Source organism: Pseudozyma hubeiensis (genome assembly GCF_000403515.1).
Source record: "Pseudozyma hubeiensis SY62 DNA, scaffold: PHS51, whole genome shotgun sequence".
Taxonomy (NCBI): Eukaryota; Fungi; Basidiomycota; class Ustilaginomycetes; order Ustilaginales; family Ustilaginaceae; genus Pseudozyma; species Pseudozyma hubeiensis.
The window spans coordinates 168238-185845 of NW_012133833.1; the positions used below are offsets into that span (position 1 = coordinate 168238).

General features: G+C 57.6%; 6 protein-coding genes and 1 non-coding gene across 7 annotated transcripts; 2 read left to right on the plus strand and 5 right to left on the minus strand.

The window, feature by feature from the left end:
• Positions 1-92: 92 nt before the first annotated feature.
• PHSY_005487 (UNC93-like protein) lies at positions 93-305 on the minus strand (the record flags this gene model as incomplete). Its single annotated transcript, XM_012336096.1, has 1 exon — positions 93-305. One exon carries the CDS (start codon positions 303-305, stop codon positions 93-95), a length of 213 nt encoding a protein of 70 aa, XP_012191486.1.
• Positions 306-1189: 884 nt separating this feature from the next.
• Positions 1190-1279, plus strand: PHSY_007645. The gene has a single exon. It is a non-coding gene; the product is annotated as a tRNA-Ala (tRNA).
• Positions 1280-1699: 420 nt separating this feature from the next.
• PHSY_005488 (hypothetical protein) lies at positions 1700-3691 on the plus strand (the record flags this gene model as incomplete). Its single annotated transcript, XM_012336097.1, has 1 exon — positions 1700-3691. One exon carries the CDS (start codon positions 1700-1702, stop codon positions 3689-3691), a length of 1992 nt encoding a protein of 663 aa, XP_012191487.1.
• Positions 3692-4109: 418 nt separating this feature from the next.
• Positions 4110-6476, minus strand: PHSY_005489 (hypothetical protein; the record flags this gene model as incomplete). Its single annotated transcript, XM_012336098.1, has 1 exon — positions 4110-6476. The coding sequence occupies one exon, from the start codon at positions 6474-6476 to the stop codon at positions 4110-4112; it is 2367 nt and encodes a 788-aa protein (XP_012191488.1).
• Positions 6477-7436: 960 nt separating this feature from the next.
• Positions 7437-9893, minus strand: PHSY_005490 (hypothetical protein; the record flags this gene model as incomplete). Its single annotated transcript, XM_012336099.1, has 1 exon — positions 7437-9893. One exon carries the CDS (start codon positions 9891-9893, stop codon positions 7437-7439), a length of 2457 nt encoding a protein of 818 aa, XP_012191489.1.
• Positions 9894-10752: 859 nt separating this feature from the next.
• PHSY_005491 (hypothetical protein) lies at positions 10753-15642 on the minus strand (the record flags this gene model as incomplete). Its single annotated transcript, XM_012336100.1, has 1 exon — positions 10753-15642. One exon carries the CDS (start codon positions 15640-15642, stop codon positions 10753-10755), a length of 4890 nt encoding a protein of 1629 aa, XP_012191490.1.
• Positions 15643-16953: 1311 nt separating this feature from the next.
• Positions 16954-17454, minus strand: PHSY_005492 (hypothetical protein; the record flags this gene model as incomplete). Its single annotated transcript, XM_012336101.1, has 2 exons — positions 16954-17202; positions 17338-17454. 2 exons carry the CDS (start codon positions 17452-17454, stop codon positions 16954-16956), a joined length of 366 nt encoding a protein of 121 aa, XP_012191491.1.
• Between the last annotated feature and the right edge of the window lie 154 nt (positions 17455-17608).

Consider the following 17608-nt stretch of genomic DNA (forward strand, 5'->3'; position numbering starts at 1 on the left):
GCATCGAGGTCCTCAAGAACCAGTATGTTTGCACTTGGCAAAGCACTCGGTCAATACAATACAATGGATCAGGTCCTTCCGGAATGAGCGGATCAGGTGTGCTTCTCGCTGACGCTGGCGTTGGCGACTTCTTGCTCTACAGCAGCGATCTCTTCGGCTCGACCAGGCACAGTGACCTCCTGGAGCGCGTCGGTGTGCTCCTTGACACGCAGAGCAATCACAGGAATTACAAAGATCAATCCAGCAGCACAGAGACCCCAGGTGACCGCCAAGTTGGTCATGAACGGGTGCTTGTCGTTGTCCATACAGAGTGAGAGGGATAGGGAAAGAGGCGTTTCAGCGACCTGGTCTTACAGCCTCGCTTAACGGCCAAGGCACAAACGCTCAGAGTTGATTGGTCGTACAACAACCGTACCCTCAGTATTCTCGAATTCCAGCACAGCACTCGACCTATCAACCCGCGAAAACCGTTCCATTATTGCCCTTGTTTGCTCAAGCACTGTCTTTGACAGCTTTGTTTGCGTTTCATAGCATTAGTCTTTGCTATCGACGTTCGCGGGTTGTGACATTAGTCGATCAACGAGGCGACCGCGATGCCTCGTTTGCTGGACAAGGCGAATAGGACTTTGAAATCATCGGATTCGACTCCGCTCTTGGATCGGCGGCATCGGACGAGGCTCCGAGCTGTGCGTGGTCTCTGCAGTTCTTCTCTCATGGTGTAAGGCATCCCTGCAAAGACAAGCACGCGAGCAGCAGTTTGCTATCTCGGCGAAAGCGCCGAATGTACCTTGGTCCTTGCCCGCTCCTTCCTTCAAACCGCGCGGCGTGAACCCTCTTTGCGTCCCGTCAGCGGCTCCACCTCCTCTTCCTCCTTGCGGAGCCCCTTTTCATGGTCTGGCTAGGCCAATCGTATGGCTGCTCAGAGGTGTAGAGCAGTCCTTCTGACCTCGTGGTTGGCACCGATAAGCCCGTAAGTGATACGGTCACATGACGCTGCATTGAATCGTATCATTTCTGCCAGGCAGTCCAGCCTTGGCTGCCTCGCGTCTTCGTGTAACGCAGCAGTCCCAGAAGACGATAATGGCCGTCAACCTCATCCTCAGATCATCAATTCGCTGCCGTGGCTGCAGGCGTTGTTGAGGTCGACAAAGGCGACATAATTGCAATCGCAATCCAACTCGGCATTCGCGGGGGTTTAGCTCAGTTGGTAGAGCGTTCGCTTAGCATCTCGAGGTGTCTAACTTGCGAAAGGTCGCGTGTTCGACTCATGCAGTCTCCATGCTCTCTTTTTTCGGATTCTTTTTATTGGCATCGTTTCGGGATCACATTTTTTGGACGGTTTCTTGTCGAAATATACAGCATCTCTTCTGACCGGGACACCTGTCTTCACTACTACATACCATTACTGAAAGAGCACAGACTCACTCGTTGACAACGACCTTTGTCGTCAGACACTCAAACGTCAGAACGATCTACTGGTACCGACAAACAGCTGCAGGAACTCACAGAAGCTTTCCCGCAGCGACCCATACGCTTTGGAAAGCTGAGTCGCGTGAGTGGAGGGGCCAAGAGTACGGGACTCGGAGAAAGGCTGAGCCGATTTGTGTTTTTGTGTTGATGTCCGAGCTTTCCTCAACTCGCTTCCCCTCCTCGTCCCGCAGTTCCGCTTTGTAGAGGCAGACACTCGTTCTCAACAGCGATGGCATCCACAAGCGAGGAGGAGCGGCTCAAGGCTGAGATCGCCAAACTCTCAGGCGCCATCCACACGCACAAGCAGCACCAACAACAACCATACCACTCGTATGCGGCCGGGTATGCCTCGCGCGGCCGCGGACACTATGCTGGCGGCGGTAGTTCGTACCGTGGCGCATACGTTGGAGGAAGAGGCGGATACCAGCCATCAGCGAGTTTTGGAAGGGGGAGAGGTCGGGGTGCGCCTGCAGCAGCACCGCAGCGAAATCGCACGTTGATCCTGAACGGCTCCAACAAAGCAGCTGCCACAGCTCTGGCGGACGGTTCGGTTGGCAACTCGACTACGTCGCAAGGAGCGCCCTCATCAAGCTCGATGAGTGCAGCGGCTTCTTCTGGTAGCAATCCTGCGTCTGGATCAAGTACGACCGATGGCTGGGTCAAGCGCAAATCGACACACAACATGAGCCTGGTCAGCACCTCGACGTTTCAGCGTACAGAGCCCGCTCGTCTAGCAGCCATGGAAGCAACGCGCAAAGCCAAGGAAGAAGCCAAAGCTGCAGCTACCTCAACAGCCGCCGCCGGCAAGAAGGCTATCAGGAGCAAACCAACCAAACCATCTGCATCGGTCCGACGAGGTGACAACATGGGTGAAGTGGTCATCGACGGTGTCGTCTTTGAATTCGATCCATCAGGCACCAAGCTCGTCAAGAAGCCCATTCAACCTTCCTCCTCCGACGTCTCTAATATCCCAGCGCCTTCATCTTCTACCAGCACCGACACATCCACAGCCGTACCGCTGAAGACCAGCATCAATGGTCAAGACTACATCCGCACCAAACGCGGCAACCTCATCTCCGCCGACCTACTCGCCAAGCGCAAATCCCAACGGGAAGCGCAAGCCAAGATGGGTCGGCTCGACAAGATGGTCGGGCAAATTTCGACGATGCAAGCCACACGCAATTCGTCGCGCAAGGCAGGGCTCGTGGGGTCGAGAACGCTCGATGTGAAAAAGGCACGTACTTTGTGTACGTTTTTCAACAAGACCGGACAGTGCAAGCGTGGGCTGTCGTGTCCGTACCTGCACGATTCGAGCAAGATCGCCCTGTGTCCGAAGGTGCTGAGACCAACAGGGTGTACACTGCCCAAGGGGACGTGTCCGCTGTCGCACACGGTGAGGGCGGAGAGGGTGCCGCATTGCGTGCACTACCTGCGGTCCGGCAAGTGTCGCAATGGCGAAGAGTGTCTATATACACATGCGGATCTTGAGGATGGAACCAAGACAGAGATCTGTCGCGACTTTAGCGATTACGGCTGGTGCGAGAGGGGGAAGCTTTGCGAGGAGAGACATACGTACGAGTGTCCGGATTTCGTGGAGAAGGGCAAGTGCGAGAGGAAAGGCTGCAAGCTGGTGCACGTTATCCGAGCGGACCAGTCTCAGGAGAGGAGGGAGGATGGAGATGAGGGAGGGATGCAGGAGGGGGATCTGTTCGTGCGCGACGATGCCGCTGCGGAGGAAGCGTCCGACGCGGAGGCTGAGGCAATGCAGAGCGGGACGAAGCGAAAGCGACCGCTGATGCAGACCGAGCTGGATGATGACCAAATTGTGCTACCGGACGACGAGGACGATGGGGTGGAGGAGGATGAGCAGGTCAACTTTGCCAACGTGGGCGAGAGTCGCAGCGCAAAGCGTCGGAAGGCAAAGGCGTTCACCCAGCAGAAGGATTTCATCTCTTTCGATGACGATCAAGACGGCGAGGACCAGGATGAGGAGGACGAGAGCGAGAACAGCGAGGAAGAGGAAGAGGACGAGGACGAGGACGAGATGGAAGAGGCAGGAAGCGTACACAGTGAGGATTTCGAATTGAGCGACGATGATGACGAGGATGAGGACGACGACGAGGATGATCGTGTCGCAGAAAGCAAGACATCCACCGACGAACCGATCGCTGCTCAAGCTGACGATGACAATGACGACGATTTGGTCGACAGAGATCTTTGATCTTCCAGTCTGTTTTATGTATTTTACCCTCACACACGATGAGAGAAGGAGTGTGGTCCGGCGTCCGACAGCGTGACCCGTGTGCCGTGTGCAGCTTCGAATGTGAGCGACAAACTTTGAAGTGTCCGTCGCGCAGTCGAGGAGCAGCGATCGAGATGGTGACCGGATTTCTGGCTCTCGAGAGCACAGTAGGCGACGTCATGAAGAACAAGCACCCCAAGGAAGGCTCCACTTGAGCGACAAGAAGCCGTCTCGGCGCGATACGTTCCCAGGCGACGGACACCTCAGCAGCACTCACGAGAGGCACGACGTCCTGTGACTAAAAGAATGTGATTGCTTGACGGCCTGATCCTAAGCACATATATATGTATATATCACTAGCACCGTATGCTCCGCTCGAGGTGCTCCCGTCAGCAACTTACCCCGACTCGGTTGTCGACGAATCCTTCCTGCCCTTCTTACCGAACCTTCGCTCCCTGCCCTTCTTCCCCTCCCTCTCCGCCGGCAACCCAGCCAGCAGCGCCTGCCTCTTGACCGCCTCCTCGTACCCACCCACTTTATCGCCCAACGTCCACAGCAGGTCCTGCACTTTGGTCAGGTTGAGGTTGGTGTCGTCGATGATCGAGAGGTTGCACAGGTAGGTGAGGAGGGCGTTGGGGATGGTGGAGAGGGAGTTGAGGTGGTTCCAGAGGGTGTAGAGGTGCGGGTGGTGGGTTGGGTCGATGGGGTTTTCGCCGAGCTCTTTGGAGGGGATGAGGGGGATGTACGGTAGAGAGGTGGTGGTGAGGGAAAGGGTGAGATGCGGGGAACCGGTGGTGGTCGAATCGGATGGGTCGACGGAAGGTGGAGTATCGCCATCCATCGACTTTGCCGCCTTTCTCTCCTGCGCCACGCCGATCACGACGTCCCTCATCCCCGTCCCCTCCAACTCAGGGATGAACCACCCTCCACTCAACGTCAGCGGCGCCAGCAACGGGTTCAGATAGGCATCCCCCACGCCCGCAATCCACGGATACGGTGCCCTCCGATCCCAATACAACAGCTTCTCCGTCGGCCGCAACGCGCTCTCCCAATCCTGCGCCTCGGCCCACAGCCTATCCAACCCTTGCCGATCCAGCTCCCGCATCTGTCCAAACGCCGGGTGGGTGTTGACATCGATCCGTCCACCTCTCACCACCGAAGCGTGGATCGATTCGTTGGTCCTCCCCGTCAACGCCATGTTTTCCCAAACGCTGCGTCGCATCGTATCCTCGTCAAACTTGCGCTGGTTGACGGTGCGGAACTTTTGATAGTTAATCGTGGGGCGCGACTTGTGCGCCAGCTGCATGGCCCATTCTCGACGTCGATCGAGGATGGTTGCTAGCAGACCGATGTCGATGTTGAGCAGAGGTCGGAGGGTTGTGCTTCCGTCCGGCAGGGTTTGCGGATCGACGAGCTGGGAGACCATCCAGATGAGCGTCAGATCGCTCAGACCGTGATACTGGTACCCACCTCCGACGTCAGAATGTGCTCCTTGGAACCAACACTGTTTGAGCAGCTGTTTGGACCGCATGTGTTTCCCCCGGACGCCGAATTGCTCCGACGAGGCTTTGGGTGTATCGTTGACGCTGGGTTGATACCACATTGTCGGTAGGAAATCTTTTCGATCCTCCTCCAGGCTGAGAGCGTGGAAGCCGAATTGGATGTTGCTTCCGAGACCGGGATCGTAGAAGTCGAAGAAGTCGATCATGGCATTATCCTGGAACATCCCCGGGAACCCAAGGGCGGAGACGGTATCCCAAACACCCACCACTTTGATCTGCGGCGGAACGATCTGTATGTGCTTGCGTCTCTCTTCCAACTCCTTCCTCCTCGCCTCCATGAACTGTGTCCTCGCCTGTTCCGACAGGTGATCGTTCTTCGACAAATTCCACTGATACGTGCTCGTCGCAAACCCTTCACTCTCGATGCTCGGATACCTCTTGGTCGCCGCGAACAGCACCTCCGCCGCCGCACTCTCGCTCGCCACATCATCCGGATCCCTCTTCTGGTACGCCGACCAGATATCCGCAAAGTGTGTCATCTCAACTTTACTCAACACTCCACACCAATTGATGAAGCCCGTGATGCATCTGGCCGTGTAGGCGCCTCGGCTGAAGCCGAAGAAGAAGAGCTCGTCACCGGGCTGGTAGTTGTCGACGATGAAGCTGTAGGCTTCTTGGATTTTGGAGCCGAGGGAGAGGCCGGTTCCTTGATCGAAGAGGTTTTGGATTTTGCCGGTGCCCGTGCCGATGCCGGATTGGTAGAAGACGATCTGAGGCATGACGCCGGGTGAAGCGGAGTCGAGGGTGGGTGAGGAGGTGGTGGGAGAGGTGGGGGCGACGCCGGACGAGCTGGCGATGCACTTGGCGAGCAGCGCTACGTTTGTGAAGAACTCCCCGGATTCAGCTGCGGGTGATGGCGTCGCTGTTGAAGCCGACGACTTGGATTTGTTCTTGCGACGCTGGCGTGCTGCGGAGGACGCAACGTCTCCTCGATCGACGGGTGGAACGCACGTGCGGTCATCGTGGTCGGAGGCGGCTAGCGAAGAGCGTCGTCCAGAGAAAGGACCTCTCCGTTGCGTGGCTGTGTTCAGGGATGCTTTGACCCAGTTGCGTGCTTGACCGGTGCCGTCGCATAGCACGATGATGCGGATAGGCTGGCGCGGGATTCGTGCTTGTACTGGTGGTGGTGGAAGCGAGGTGAAGGGTGGCTGGTTGGTGGTCAGAGGCGGAGGTGACGGATTGTCCGTCGGTGGCGCGACCATGACTGTCAAGTCGGGTTAGAAGCAGTTACGAGTGTAGACTCTGATGAGGATGAGTCGGAGCGCTCGGGTGGTGGTTGTATAGACGAAGGCAGTCCTCTCCGAGCAAGACGTGGTGGAGTGAAGGAAGTCTGGGAGTGAGCAGAGATGAGGACAGTCAGGACTCTTGTGGTAAGCTACAAGGTCGACGACGATGCGGGAGCGGGAAGCTCGCTGGGCCTTGCGCACACAGACTGCACGCAGGCAGGGAGAGCAACGACCACATGGTGAGTGCTGGAAGAATATCCAGGTCAACGTGCTGTGCGGCGACGATCGTTGCCCCCAACAAGGACCCTGGGGAAGCTCGCTTCCTCGCTAGACTCGGCTCAGAGCTTGTTGCATCGCTACAGCAGGCGGATAAAAAACAGGCTTGAAGCGGCAAGTTGCTATGGTACAGCAACCTGCAATCACTCTAGCTTCCCGCGTCTTTTTTGGCGCCTCCCGTGTGGACCTTCCATGCAGCTCCGCCACTTGCGCTTCCACTGCCTCTTGAGCTGGCTGGTTTCTTTGTCTTCGCCCCCTTCATGTAGAGATCGACCCTTGAAAGGCGAGCATGCCGACACGGACATTTGCAATGATTGACGTGGTGGGCATCGGATGAGGGCAAACCAAATAGGCAAGACACGCGTTAAACGCATGCATGACATGCATGCAAGTGCAGATTTTGACACTCCGGCCCTCGAGAACAACTTCTAACTCTGGCTTTAGGCCCCTGTCTCTTCCTCTCTCACTGAACGAAGCAGCATGAACCGGCAAGAAAGCCGTGCCTTATTTACCTTTCACCGCGAACCCCCCAACTCGCCGTACTCGAGACACTCACGTCCATGACCTCAAACCTGATCCCGAGCGCCAGTCGTCATGTTCACGTACAAGAGACTTGAATTTCGTTTGCTGCCGAATCAAATGGCGCAGGCATTGTATCTGCTACTTGGCGTCAGCTTCGAGCCCGCCTTGGCCGGGAACCGATGGCTCGGCGGTGGCTCCTTCAACGATGAGTTCGTCCATTGTCATTTCGACTTCATCAGCATGTGCCGAGATGGTCTGACCATCAGCCTTAACCGCATTGGTGCCGTTGTGATCAGCAGCTGAAGCTTTGGACTCGTTTGGCTTTGGCTCGGTCATCGGATCTGATGCTGCGATCTCGGCAACCTTAATCTCGTTGCCATTGTTTCCGGTAGGGACGGGGCGATTGTTGTCATCAGCTTGCTGAGCGTGATCAGCGCGTTCAGGGGCGGCTTGAGCGGGAGCCTCGATGCTTGCCTCGATGACGGTTTTCGGCTCTGAGAGAGTATCCAGCGTGACAGCAACACGTGCTTCCACCTGTCGTGCGTGTGCATCAGATGCATCCTGGGCCGGGGCAGCATCGTCGGCACCGGTACCGTGAGGCATCGCTTTCGAGGATCCGGGCTCGGTCTGGATATCTCCCAACGTGTCCAGATGAGATTTTGCCGCTGCATCGGGCTTCTTCATCGTATGGACAGCGCTCGATGTTTGCTGGCAGCAGCTGAAGCTTTCACTGGTCTCAATCTGCGCTTTGTCCCTCCCATCCGCACCAGGTACCGTCGCGACGTTGTTAGGCACGTTGTTAGGCGGCGACGCTGCTTCTGCAGGTACTGCTGCTGTCACTAGGGGCTGATCCTTGTCAGCTTCCTCGCCGTGTCCGGTCGACACCGCCGCCTGCTCAGGTTCCGGATCAACGCCTGGAGCTTCTAGAGGCTGTTCCTGAAGGGCAATCTGTTCTTCGGCGGCGAGAGCTTCTTGAGCCCTGACGGCAGGTTGCTGCTCGCCATCAGTGCGTTGAGGCGTCTCTTGCGATCCGTGCTCCTCTTCGATTGACTCGCCTTCCGCATCAGGATCCTCTTGACTGGTATCGATATTGTTCTCCCTAGACTCATCTGCCTCGTGATCGTTGTTCTTCGAATCTCTCGTTTCCTCGGTAATGGCGCCGCGATGGTCAGCTCCAAAGGTCTCCTCCTGCGTCTGCGTCTCTTTACCCACACACGGCACCACCTTGCCTTGGCTTGTGTCGACGACTGGCTTCACAAGCTTTCCTTGATGTTCGTAAGCGATGCCTGCATCTGGGACTGTCTCACTGGTCTTCTTGGAGATCTCCTCGGATACAATTGACAGGCTTTTGGAAACCCTGTCCGTGCTTGGGTTTGAAGCTGCGCGGACTGGCAGCATCAACTCATATTGAGACTCTGACTCGCCTGTCTCTTGCTGACTCTCCTTGCTTTGAGCTTCTTCAGCCGGCAACGAAGCCGCACTCACAGGTGCGGGAGTAGGCTGCTGTTTCGAGCCGTCGTCGTCGTCGTTCCCGATGCTACGCGCCTTCTTTTCAGCCCGATCGCCTGCATGAAGAACCGCCGATTCTTCCAAGGGCCTTTTGATCGCGCAGGAAGGTACGCCCTCGCCTTCGATGAAGCTCTCAGCCTCATTGGCGGCTACAGCAGTGGAGCTTGCGTCTTCGAAAGGTGAGTCGTCGGCGAGATGAGACCGGTCGCTGGCTGCGTTTCCATCGGCACTGTACGCAGCGACCCACAGCTTTGCATCAGCAGGCGATACGAGCGTCTTTGAATTGTACAAGCTGGCGTGAGCGCCGAGCAGATGGTCCTTCTTGACGCCGAGACGCGAATACAGGCTGGACTTGCAGAACGACGCCATCCTACCAGATGCTCCTGCGACCACCCTCAACACCTCGCGAGCTGCATTGGAGTCCCAGACCGGACGAAAGAAAATGTCGATGCCGAGCAGTACTTGTGGCTGCCTGGAAGAGGTAGGCGATCTGTTGGAAGTCCGGCGACCTTGAGAGGTTTTGGGTCGTTTGTTTGAGTCCGTGGCGCCCTCATCGGATGGTAGCACGCGAGCGCGAAGGGCGATGATGGAGCTGTATTTGAGGTCGCCCGAGGCGAGGCTCTTGGCGAGCTGGGTGAACACACGATCGACCTCGGATGGTCTGATGAGCATGGTCCACTTGCCTTGGCCCCACAGCGGATGATCCGCCGTCATGAGCATGATCTCGTCGTGGAAAGCGTCCTGCACCTCGGTCCTGCACTGCTTCTTGCTCTTGATCTTGCCAGCATGGACGGGGATGTTGTTGTCGTTTTGGATCTCGGTGACCTGTGCTGTCGCAGTACGGACGAGCTCGTCTGCTTTTGTGAAGATGGAGTCATTGGTGGGAGCCAATTCGGCTAGCTGATCCAGAGAGGGCACTTTGAGCACCCAGATGGGCCGAGGATTGGTGCCGTTGTTTAGGGCCACAGGCGCACCGAGTCGACTCGGCGGATGACTTGCAAGCCACTCATCGATGTGACTGCCATCATCATCAAGGATCAGAAGCAGGGGTTTTGCGTCATCAACGGGGTTGAAGGCTGAGGCCATTTTGGCTCAGAGAGTGTCGCGCTTGATGATGTAGGAGAGAGAAGGCGAAGAGGCACGAAGCACTACTCCTGATATAAGAGAGCCCGGCAAAGCATCGCGGCATCAACCCCCTGCCGCCTTTCGTTCGCAAACGATCCGCACCCACCCTTTGACGCGGCAGACTCCTGCTTGGCCATGCGACTGAGCCTCGGAAGACAGGGTCAAGGGCGAGAGCATGCATCTCGTTTCGGCAGTTCCGCTGTCTGTAGAAACGCAAAGGGGAGACGAGACAGGGCGAGAGGCTACCCACGAGTACTCTCTGTGCTGCTTTGCAGTGCGCCCAGCCCTCGTCGTCTTGGGGAGGCAACGCAGCTGCGCTGCTCAGCTGCGGCGCCGCATGATGACAAACGTGATTGTCAAAAAAATGGGAAAAGTGACACTCCTTTTGTCACTTGACAGCTGCGCCTCACTTTTTCATGGAAGAGCCGCCGATTGGCTCAGTGTACTTCACTGAGCTCATCACCCACATGTAGTGCTCGGGCTGAGTTCTGTGCGCTGCGCTGCGTTCGTCCATCTATAGCCTCATCTTGCCTCGAAGCGAAAAAAAAATCCGCACGCTCGAGCCGTCACCTTTCGGCGTAGAACGGATGGCATCGTTGACTACTAGGCTTATCGTTCATGGTGACGGAAACTGTGAGCTTGAGCTTCTGCAGACGAGTGTCAACTTCTATTCTCGTAACACACCCACACATGTCGCCAATCAATCGCGGTGGAGCCCACCTTCATCTCACATCACATCACACACGCAGATCACGGACGTCAAGGGACAATCTAAAAAATAACGTGAGATTAGGCGTGGACCATGCAGACGCGCCACTCTCTAGGTAGATCGCTGCTCGACAGCGCTGCTCCCGCTTCCGTTGCCGTTGCGATAGAACCTCGTGTAGCCATTGTCTTGCGACGACGAGTACTGTTGCTGGCCCTGCTGTTGCTGCTGCTGTTGCTGCTGGTAATTGTACGAGCCGAAGGATGCACTGCCTCCTGATCCCTGGTTGCGCATCATATTCTGCGGCTGGTGCTGCTGCTGGTAGTAAGGCTGTTGACCGCCAGCGTAGCCATTCTGATTGTAGCCAGCCTGCTTCTGCGGTGTGTTGCCTTGACTGCTCATCGGTCCACGCTCTGTGGGGCTGATGCCAAAGCTAGCAGGAGCGACGGCGCCGGCCGACCATGGACCCTGCTTGTCGGGACTGCGCGAGAATTCGGTCCCTACAGGCGTCGTTGCACCGTTGCCGCTCGAGTACTGCCTGTGTGCGTTCTGCTGTTGCTGTTGCTGCTGCTGGTGCAACATTTGTTCCCTCTGATGCACCTGACGCATCGTCGTTGGCGGATGAACGTCCGGTCGGTGACGATTCTGAAGCTCGCCCGAGTGAAGTGGTCCACCAGCACCGCTGCCGTTGCGCCCCATGCCGACACCGCCGCGCATCTGTCGCTGCTTGGCGTACTTTTCGCACTTCTTGAGAATGTCGCGCGATGTCAGATCCGCCGATGCGTTCATAAGGTCCTTATCCTGCAGCACCGCTTCGAGCTCCTCGGGCACCTTCCAGATCTCATCCTGATGCTCTAGCAAATACGAGACGGCTCGGTTGGCCAGGAACGTCTCGTCCTTGGTGGGATCGCTGCCTTTGCTGTACAGAATGTTGGGACAGATCACGGTCGCCAAGTTGGGCAAGTCCATCTTGCTTCCCGTCTCTTCGTCGATATGCGAGAACGAGGCGACCCACTTCAGGAAAGCGAACAGCACCTCCATGGTATCGCGGTGGCCCTTGGGCAGCAAGATGGTGACCATGTGCAGGATACGACGTCGCTCCGCCTCGGACTCGAGCTTCTGCGACATGACAAACAGCTTGTGCAGCTTGAAAGTCATGAGCGGATCTGGAAGCTCGCGCAGGAACTTCTTGAGCAGCGCCGCCAACTGCACCGGGTTGTCGTCCAGCAGATTCACCGTCGAGCTGTCACGATCAAGCGCCTCCGAAAGCTCCTTGAGTCGACGGATGTTGCCGTTCTTACGGAAGATACCCTCGACCGACAGGTCCATCTGCTTCATGGCCGAGATCACGTCGTCAATGAACGACGGCACGCGGAGATGCGCGGCGCTGGCGCCCAAGGTCGAATCAGCTCCATTTCGCTCCACTAGGATCTCGAGAGGGATGCCGAACACGCCCTTCTTCTTGATCTCCTTCTTGTCCTTTCCGCCCTTGAAGATCTTGCCCCAGAAGGTGTTCTTGCGCGTCTCGATGAACTCGATCAGATCGTCCAGGTTGACGTGGTCGCGTAGCGCCGACTGCTGCAGGTACATGACGGCCATGTGCTTGACGATGAAGAGCTCCAGAGCCGACAGCTCGGAAATGCATCGCGTGCCTTCGCTCGGAAGCGGTCGATGCTGCTCTCGCGCCTGCTCAGCCTCCAAGATGTGCGGAATGTCGGCAAGCGTGATGCCATCTTCGCTCCTCGTGTCGCGCTGAATCTCGTCCCCAGAAGGCTGGCGCATGGGCCCGTCTTCGCGAATCTTGACGTCCGTGTTGTGACGGGCAAACGCAGGTCGGATAGGTACAATCGAGCCAGGCTCCATGTGCGAGGGCGAGCTTGCACGGCCTGCAGAACCGGCGCCGAGCTGCGGAGGTTGCTGCTGAGGAGGCAGCGCGAATGGCAAGTGCTGCTGGACCGGCTGGAACACCTGCTGTTGCTTGTGCGGCTGTTGCTGGTAGCCCTGCGGTGGTTGTGCTTGAGGTGCCCGACTCGATGGCGAAGGCTCGCGAGAAGAACCAGCATCGCGCTGGAACGGCGAGCTGGCATCCCGTGGCGATGAGCCGGGACTAGCTTGGCGAGGCGAGTGTCTGCTGTCGTATTGCAGGCCAGTGTCCGAGGGCGACGGTTTCTGCATGTCGGAGGTCTGCGTCTGGCGTCCAGACGGGCTGCCGACCACAGTCGAGATGCGTGGCACCTTCGCCTTGGTGGACAACTTGCGATTGAGGTTGACCGACTTCATGCGCTTGATGTCTTGCGAATCTCGGTACGCCTCGTGCATCGATACTTCATCGTCGCCATCCGCGGGCGACGCTGCATCCGACGTCGAGGCATCAGTCAATCCCATCTGGCGAGATGCCGACACTGGAGGGGACGGCGGAACCACACCACGCTTGCGCAGCAGCGCGAACAGACGATTGAGCGCAACTCGCAAGAGGAAGGCGTACTGCTCTAGCCTTGTCACCGACTCGAAGCCCGTGCGCAGCTGCTGGGCTCCCGCACAATTGGGGCAGAAGCAGGCGTACAACCACGAGCCGGCGGACATGGAACGTGAACCGCTTTGCATACCGGCGCCCTCGGGCTGTCTACGTTTCGACTCGAGGCCGTACTCGGAGGCTGGCAACGGTTCAGGTGCGCCTGGAACGGGATCCGGCTGCTTGCGCGTCGAAGCTCCGTCGCGCAGAGCAGGTCGCTGACATGTCGTACACTTGAGGCAGTTGGAATGCCATCGCAGGTTGACGCCCATGCGTAGACACTCCTCCTCGACCGTGGATCCGCACGCGACGCAGAGATCGGTGGCTGCCTCGCCGTTCTCGCTCGAGCCAGAGCTGGTGGAGCGAGGGAGCGAGCGGTAGCCGTACCATTTGCCATCGGGACCCACCGTGCTGGTGTTGGGCTGCTGCGTGCCCTGCTTGTCATCGGCGGTGATGCTGCCGAGCTTGGCCGAGAAAGCGAGCTGACTGAGGAACCAGTGCAGAGCCTCTTCGTTGCCGAACTCTCGGTCAAGCTTGAGTGCGCCGGTCAAAGCGATACGAATGAGGATCTTGAGGTAATGCGCGAGGCCCGTCACGAGCGAAAGAAGCTCCTGAGTGATGCCCATCCTTCTCGCCCCGGTCTCTTGGGTATGCGAGAGCAAGGAGAAGAAGTTGACGATCTTCTTGCACAGCATCCTGGCCTCGCGAATGTGCGAGACTCCTTTTGCCTCCTCCTTGCGGAAGTTGGCTTCGAGGTCGTCGATGGCGGAAAAGAGGATCTCGACGTGTAGGATAAACTTCTCCGCCATCCTGACGCCGCCGAGATAGCGGCCGCTGCTGACATGGCGAAGCATCTCGGAGATGCACGCCGCCGAGCTTTCTTCGAAAGCGGACAACACGGTCCAGATGCGATAGACGCGCTCTTCCATCTGTTTCTGCTTTTGCTTGAGGCTCGAAGGTGTCTCTGAGGCCTCAATCTCGGTGGCGTCGGGTGATGGCTCGGAACGCGAAGGAGCAGCTTGACCCGGGGCGGATTCGACGGCGTCCTCCTGACTGGCCGACTGCTGCAGCGCAGGGCTGTCGGTCTCGTTGTCGGCAGCAGCCACATGAGCCAACGCTGCGGCGCCGTCCTTGGGGGTCGACCCGGTCGGGCAGAGCTTGATGTTCCAGAATTTGTGGATCATGTAGCACTCTGGATGCCAGTGCTCATCGGTGTTGTTACGGTTGATCTCGACAAATTGCTTAAGGATGGCGGTCTTGCAGCCTGTGCACTTGATGGCGAAGCGCGTGCTGTAGTGGAAGTGACAGAAGACGCTGCCGTCGTGCTCGTAGTAGCTGTCCTGCGGTCCAAACACGGTGGGGCAGACGGAGCAGGTGAAGTGTTCGACGTGAAACTTTTTGCCGAGCGCGGTGATGTAGCTGCCTCGAAGAGCGCCGCTGCACTTTGCACAAATGAGGTCGAGGCGGCGGAAGTAGTCGGTCTCGCAGAGAGGAAAGAGGCGACCTGTGCCGGAGGAGTCGACCATATCGTCGGTGGCAGGGAAGAACTTGGCAGCGACGACCTTGTCGCAGTCGTTGCATCGGAAGCAATCGAGGTGGTAGACACTGCCAAGCGCTCTAACGAACTGACCGGTCATGACCTTGCCACACGCCTGGCAGGTCTGATCGCGCCGCCTGGAAGAAATGCCGGAGGAGGTCGATGGCTGACCCGATCGTTGCTGATCGGACATGGGTGCGGAAGAGCTGGCTGCAGATAGCGGAGCGTTCGTCGATGGGCCAGACGAGGCCATACTGGGCGAGGCGGCCCCGCCGGTGATAGGATTGAAAGGCGCCTGAAGGGTTTGAGGCGAAGCGACGTTGGAGAGGACACCCGAGCCACTGGCGGGTGCGGGATCTGAGCCAGCGTGTGTTCTGGGAAGGCTGTTGGTATCGAGACGGGGCGCAGGACGAGAGGAGCCGCGCGAAGGCAGGCTAGGTCTGGACTCGATGCTGTTGGAGCGGAGGGAGCCTGCAGGCTCGTGCTTTTCCCTTTCCCTCTCCCAGCTCCAGCCTGGATCTACGGCGCGACTCTTGATTCTGTCCATGTCTGCGCGATTGCGGGAACTGCCCGAATCCGTCGCGACACCATTGGCGAAAGAGGTGGAAGGATGCAGCGATTGTTGGGTCGAATTTTGGTCGGACGTCGTGAGAACAGTGCTTGGGTCCTGCGAACGCGACTGCGACATGGGAAGGGCGGCAGGGTAGGCTGAAGCAGACGGCCGTTGCAAGTCTGAACCCGGATTGGAAGATGCGGCGAGATTCATGTCTGCGGTGGCGCGGTTGAGGTCATCCGAGGTGTCGGTAGTGTTGGAATAGTAGGAGCTGTTGCCCTCGGACTGACCCGTGTTGGAGCGGTGTGCATGGTACGACCCAGACAAAGGCTGCTGCGGCTGCGAGTCTGTGGAGGCCGACGCTGCAGGATCAGCGCCGTTGACGTGGTACGGACTCGACATGAGGCTACGACGAATCTAGCGAAGCCTAATGGAAGCAGAGCGCGACAGAACGGTGGATCGCGTGTGCGGGTATGCTGAAGCTTCGGCAGTCGGAACGTGGGCGGTGTCAAGGAGACGGAGCGAAAGATGAGCGGCGAGGAATAGGGAGATGACGACGATGTACGCAGTTGCTTTTGCGCATCAAGAAAGCCAATAAGACGACAACAGGGACACTGCAACCGAGATGTGAAAGGAATCAAGGTGCGCAGGACAGAGAATCGGCCGATGCGCTGTCCGCTCTCTTCGCGCACGCCTGAACGGAGGTGGTACTATGAAGCGCACCTTGAGCGTGTGACCTTGTCGACGCTGCTGCAGAGCGAGCTCTAGCCGACGAGTAGCATGCCCAGCTGTGCAAGGCGACGATGCGTTGTAGGCGCGGAGCGATGATGTTGTCCAATGCTCTCGTGAGATGGCGAGAGGAGCTGAGAAAGGCCGCGCGCGTACGGGTCGTTGTGTATATGTGGAGAGAGTGTGTCGTACGATCGAGATGTGAGGTTGGATCGCTAAGTTTGTGGTGGATCCTCTGTGCTGCACTCGGGGGGTTGTATCGGAGTCGGTCGATCGAATATGAAGATGAGAGCGCCACGAAGAGAACGCACACCGTCGTGTAGGGAGCGCGAGGGATCAAGGTGATGGTATAAAGTGCGATCGGAGACGAATCGACGATGATGAGTGCCGAGCCGAAATGTGGACCAAGCCCAACGCAGTCACGGTGCGGCACAGCACAGCACAGCGCAGCACAACCAAGTCTGAGCCGCGTCGTTCTTAGCCTCTCTCTCTCTCTACCTGCTAGGTGCGTGCGCGCCGAGCAAGCGTCAAAAAAAAAAACAAGACCGAAGCACATCGCGGCAGCACACCACACATTCGCAGCAGCAGAAGCGTAGACCGCGGCAGCTGCAGCGTCAATCCCTGCAAAACAAGTCTCACTTAGCGTCGCATAAGCCAGCGAAACACGCACAACACACACAGTCTCACCGACACACCGCGCAGGAAAATATCGCAAAAATAGTAATAAATAGAATAAATTCAATGCCGCTTCAGGAGCTCAAAAGTAGGCCAGCTCCGCGCACCGCTGCGACCATGGAAGGAAAAAAAAAAGGCAGAAAAGCAAAATGAAAAGGTAAGCGGGTGCAGCCGACGCGCAGAATCTTAAAAATGGAAATACAGCTACAGAGTCCAATAATCCCACGCTAACGTTGACGAACGAGCGGGGTCAGAAGAAGTCTGCAGCAGCGCTGCACTCGACACGCCCGCTGCTGGAAGAGCGGCGGATCAAGAATCGTTTCCGCCCCTTCTCTCAAAACTCTCTTTTCGACCCCTATTCTTGGTACACTCATCGGTGTTGGTCAGCTTTTGAACTGCATACGAAGTGACGCGTGGCACAGCCTGTATTGCCTCTTGCTTTTGACCTCGCCAGGTGCGACTTGACCGGCGCGCAAAGGCCAAATCGTCGGTCGTGTTCACTCTACCCAATCGGATAGCCTGCGCAGACGACTGGCATTTTTCCCGTTCAGGAACATGCTGCATAAAAGAACAGCCAGCAAAACACCACGTTGCGTCTCTGTCACACACACTGCGTGCATGTCTCACCGTACGCAACGCGTTCTGATCCTGTCAGACTCAGAGAAGGAGCCCGTTCTAGACAAACAGCTTGACCTTCGGTGAGCGGAAAGAGAGAAGAGAAAAAGAACGCCGGTAGCAAGGTCGTAAGATGCCGCCGCTTCGGCGTTTCTGCTTGCACACGGGAAGGGCGGGGCAAAGCGCTAACGGCATACCTCGGTCTGCCGCCGCAGGAATGCTCAGCATCTCCTCCATCTTGCCCTCTCTCTGGCTGAAAAATCTCACACGACAGAAGCACTACGAACAGTTGACCGAGGGCATCCTTCCTGTTTTTTCCCCACAACCCGGACCCCCCCCCCCCTTTTCT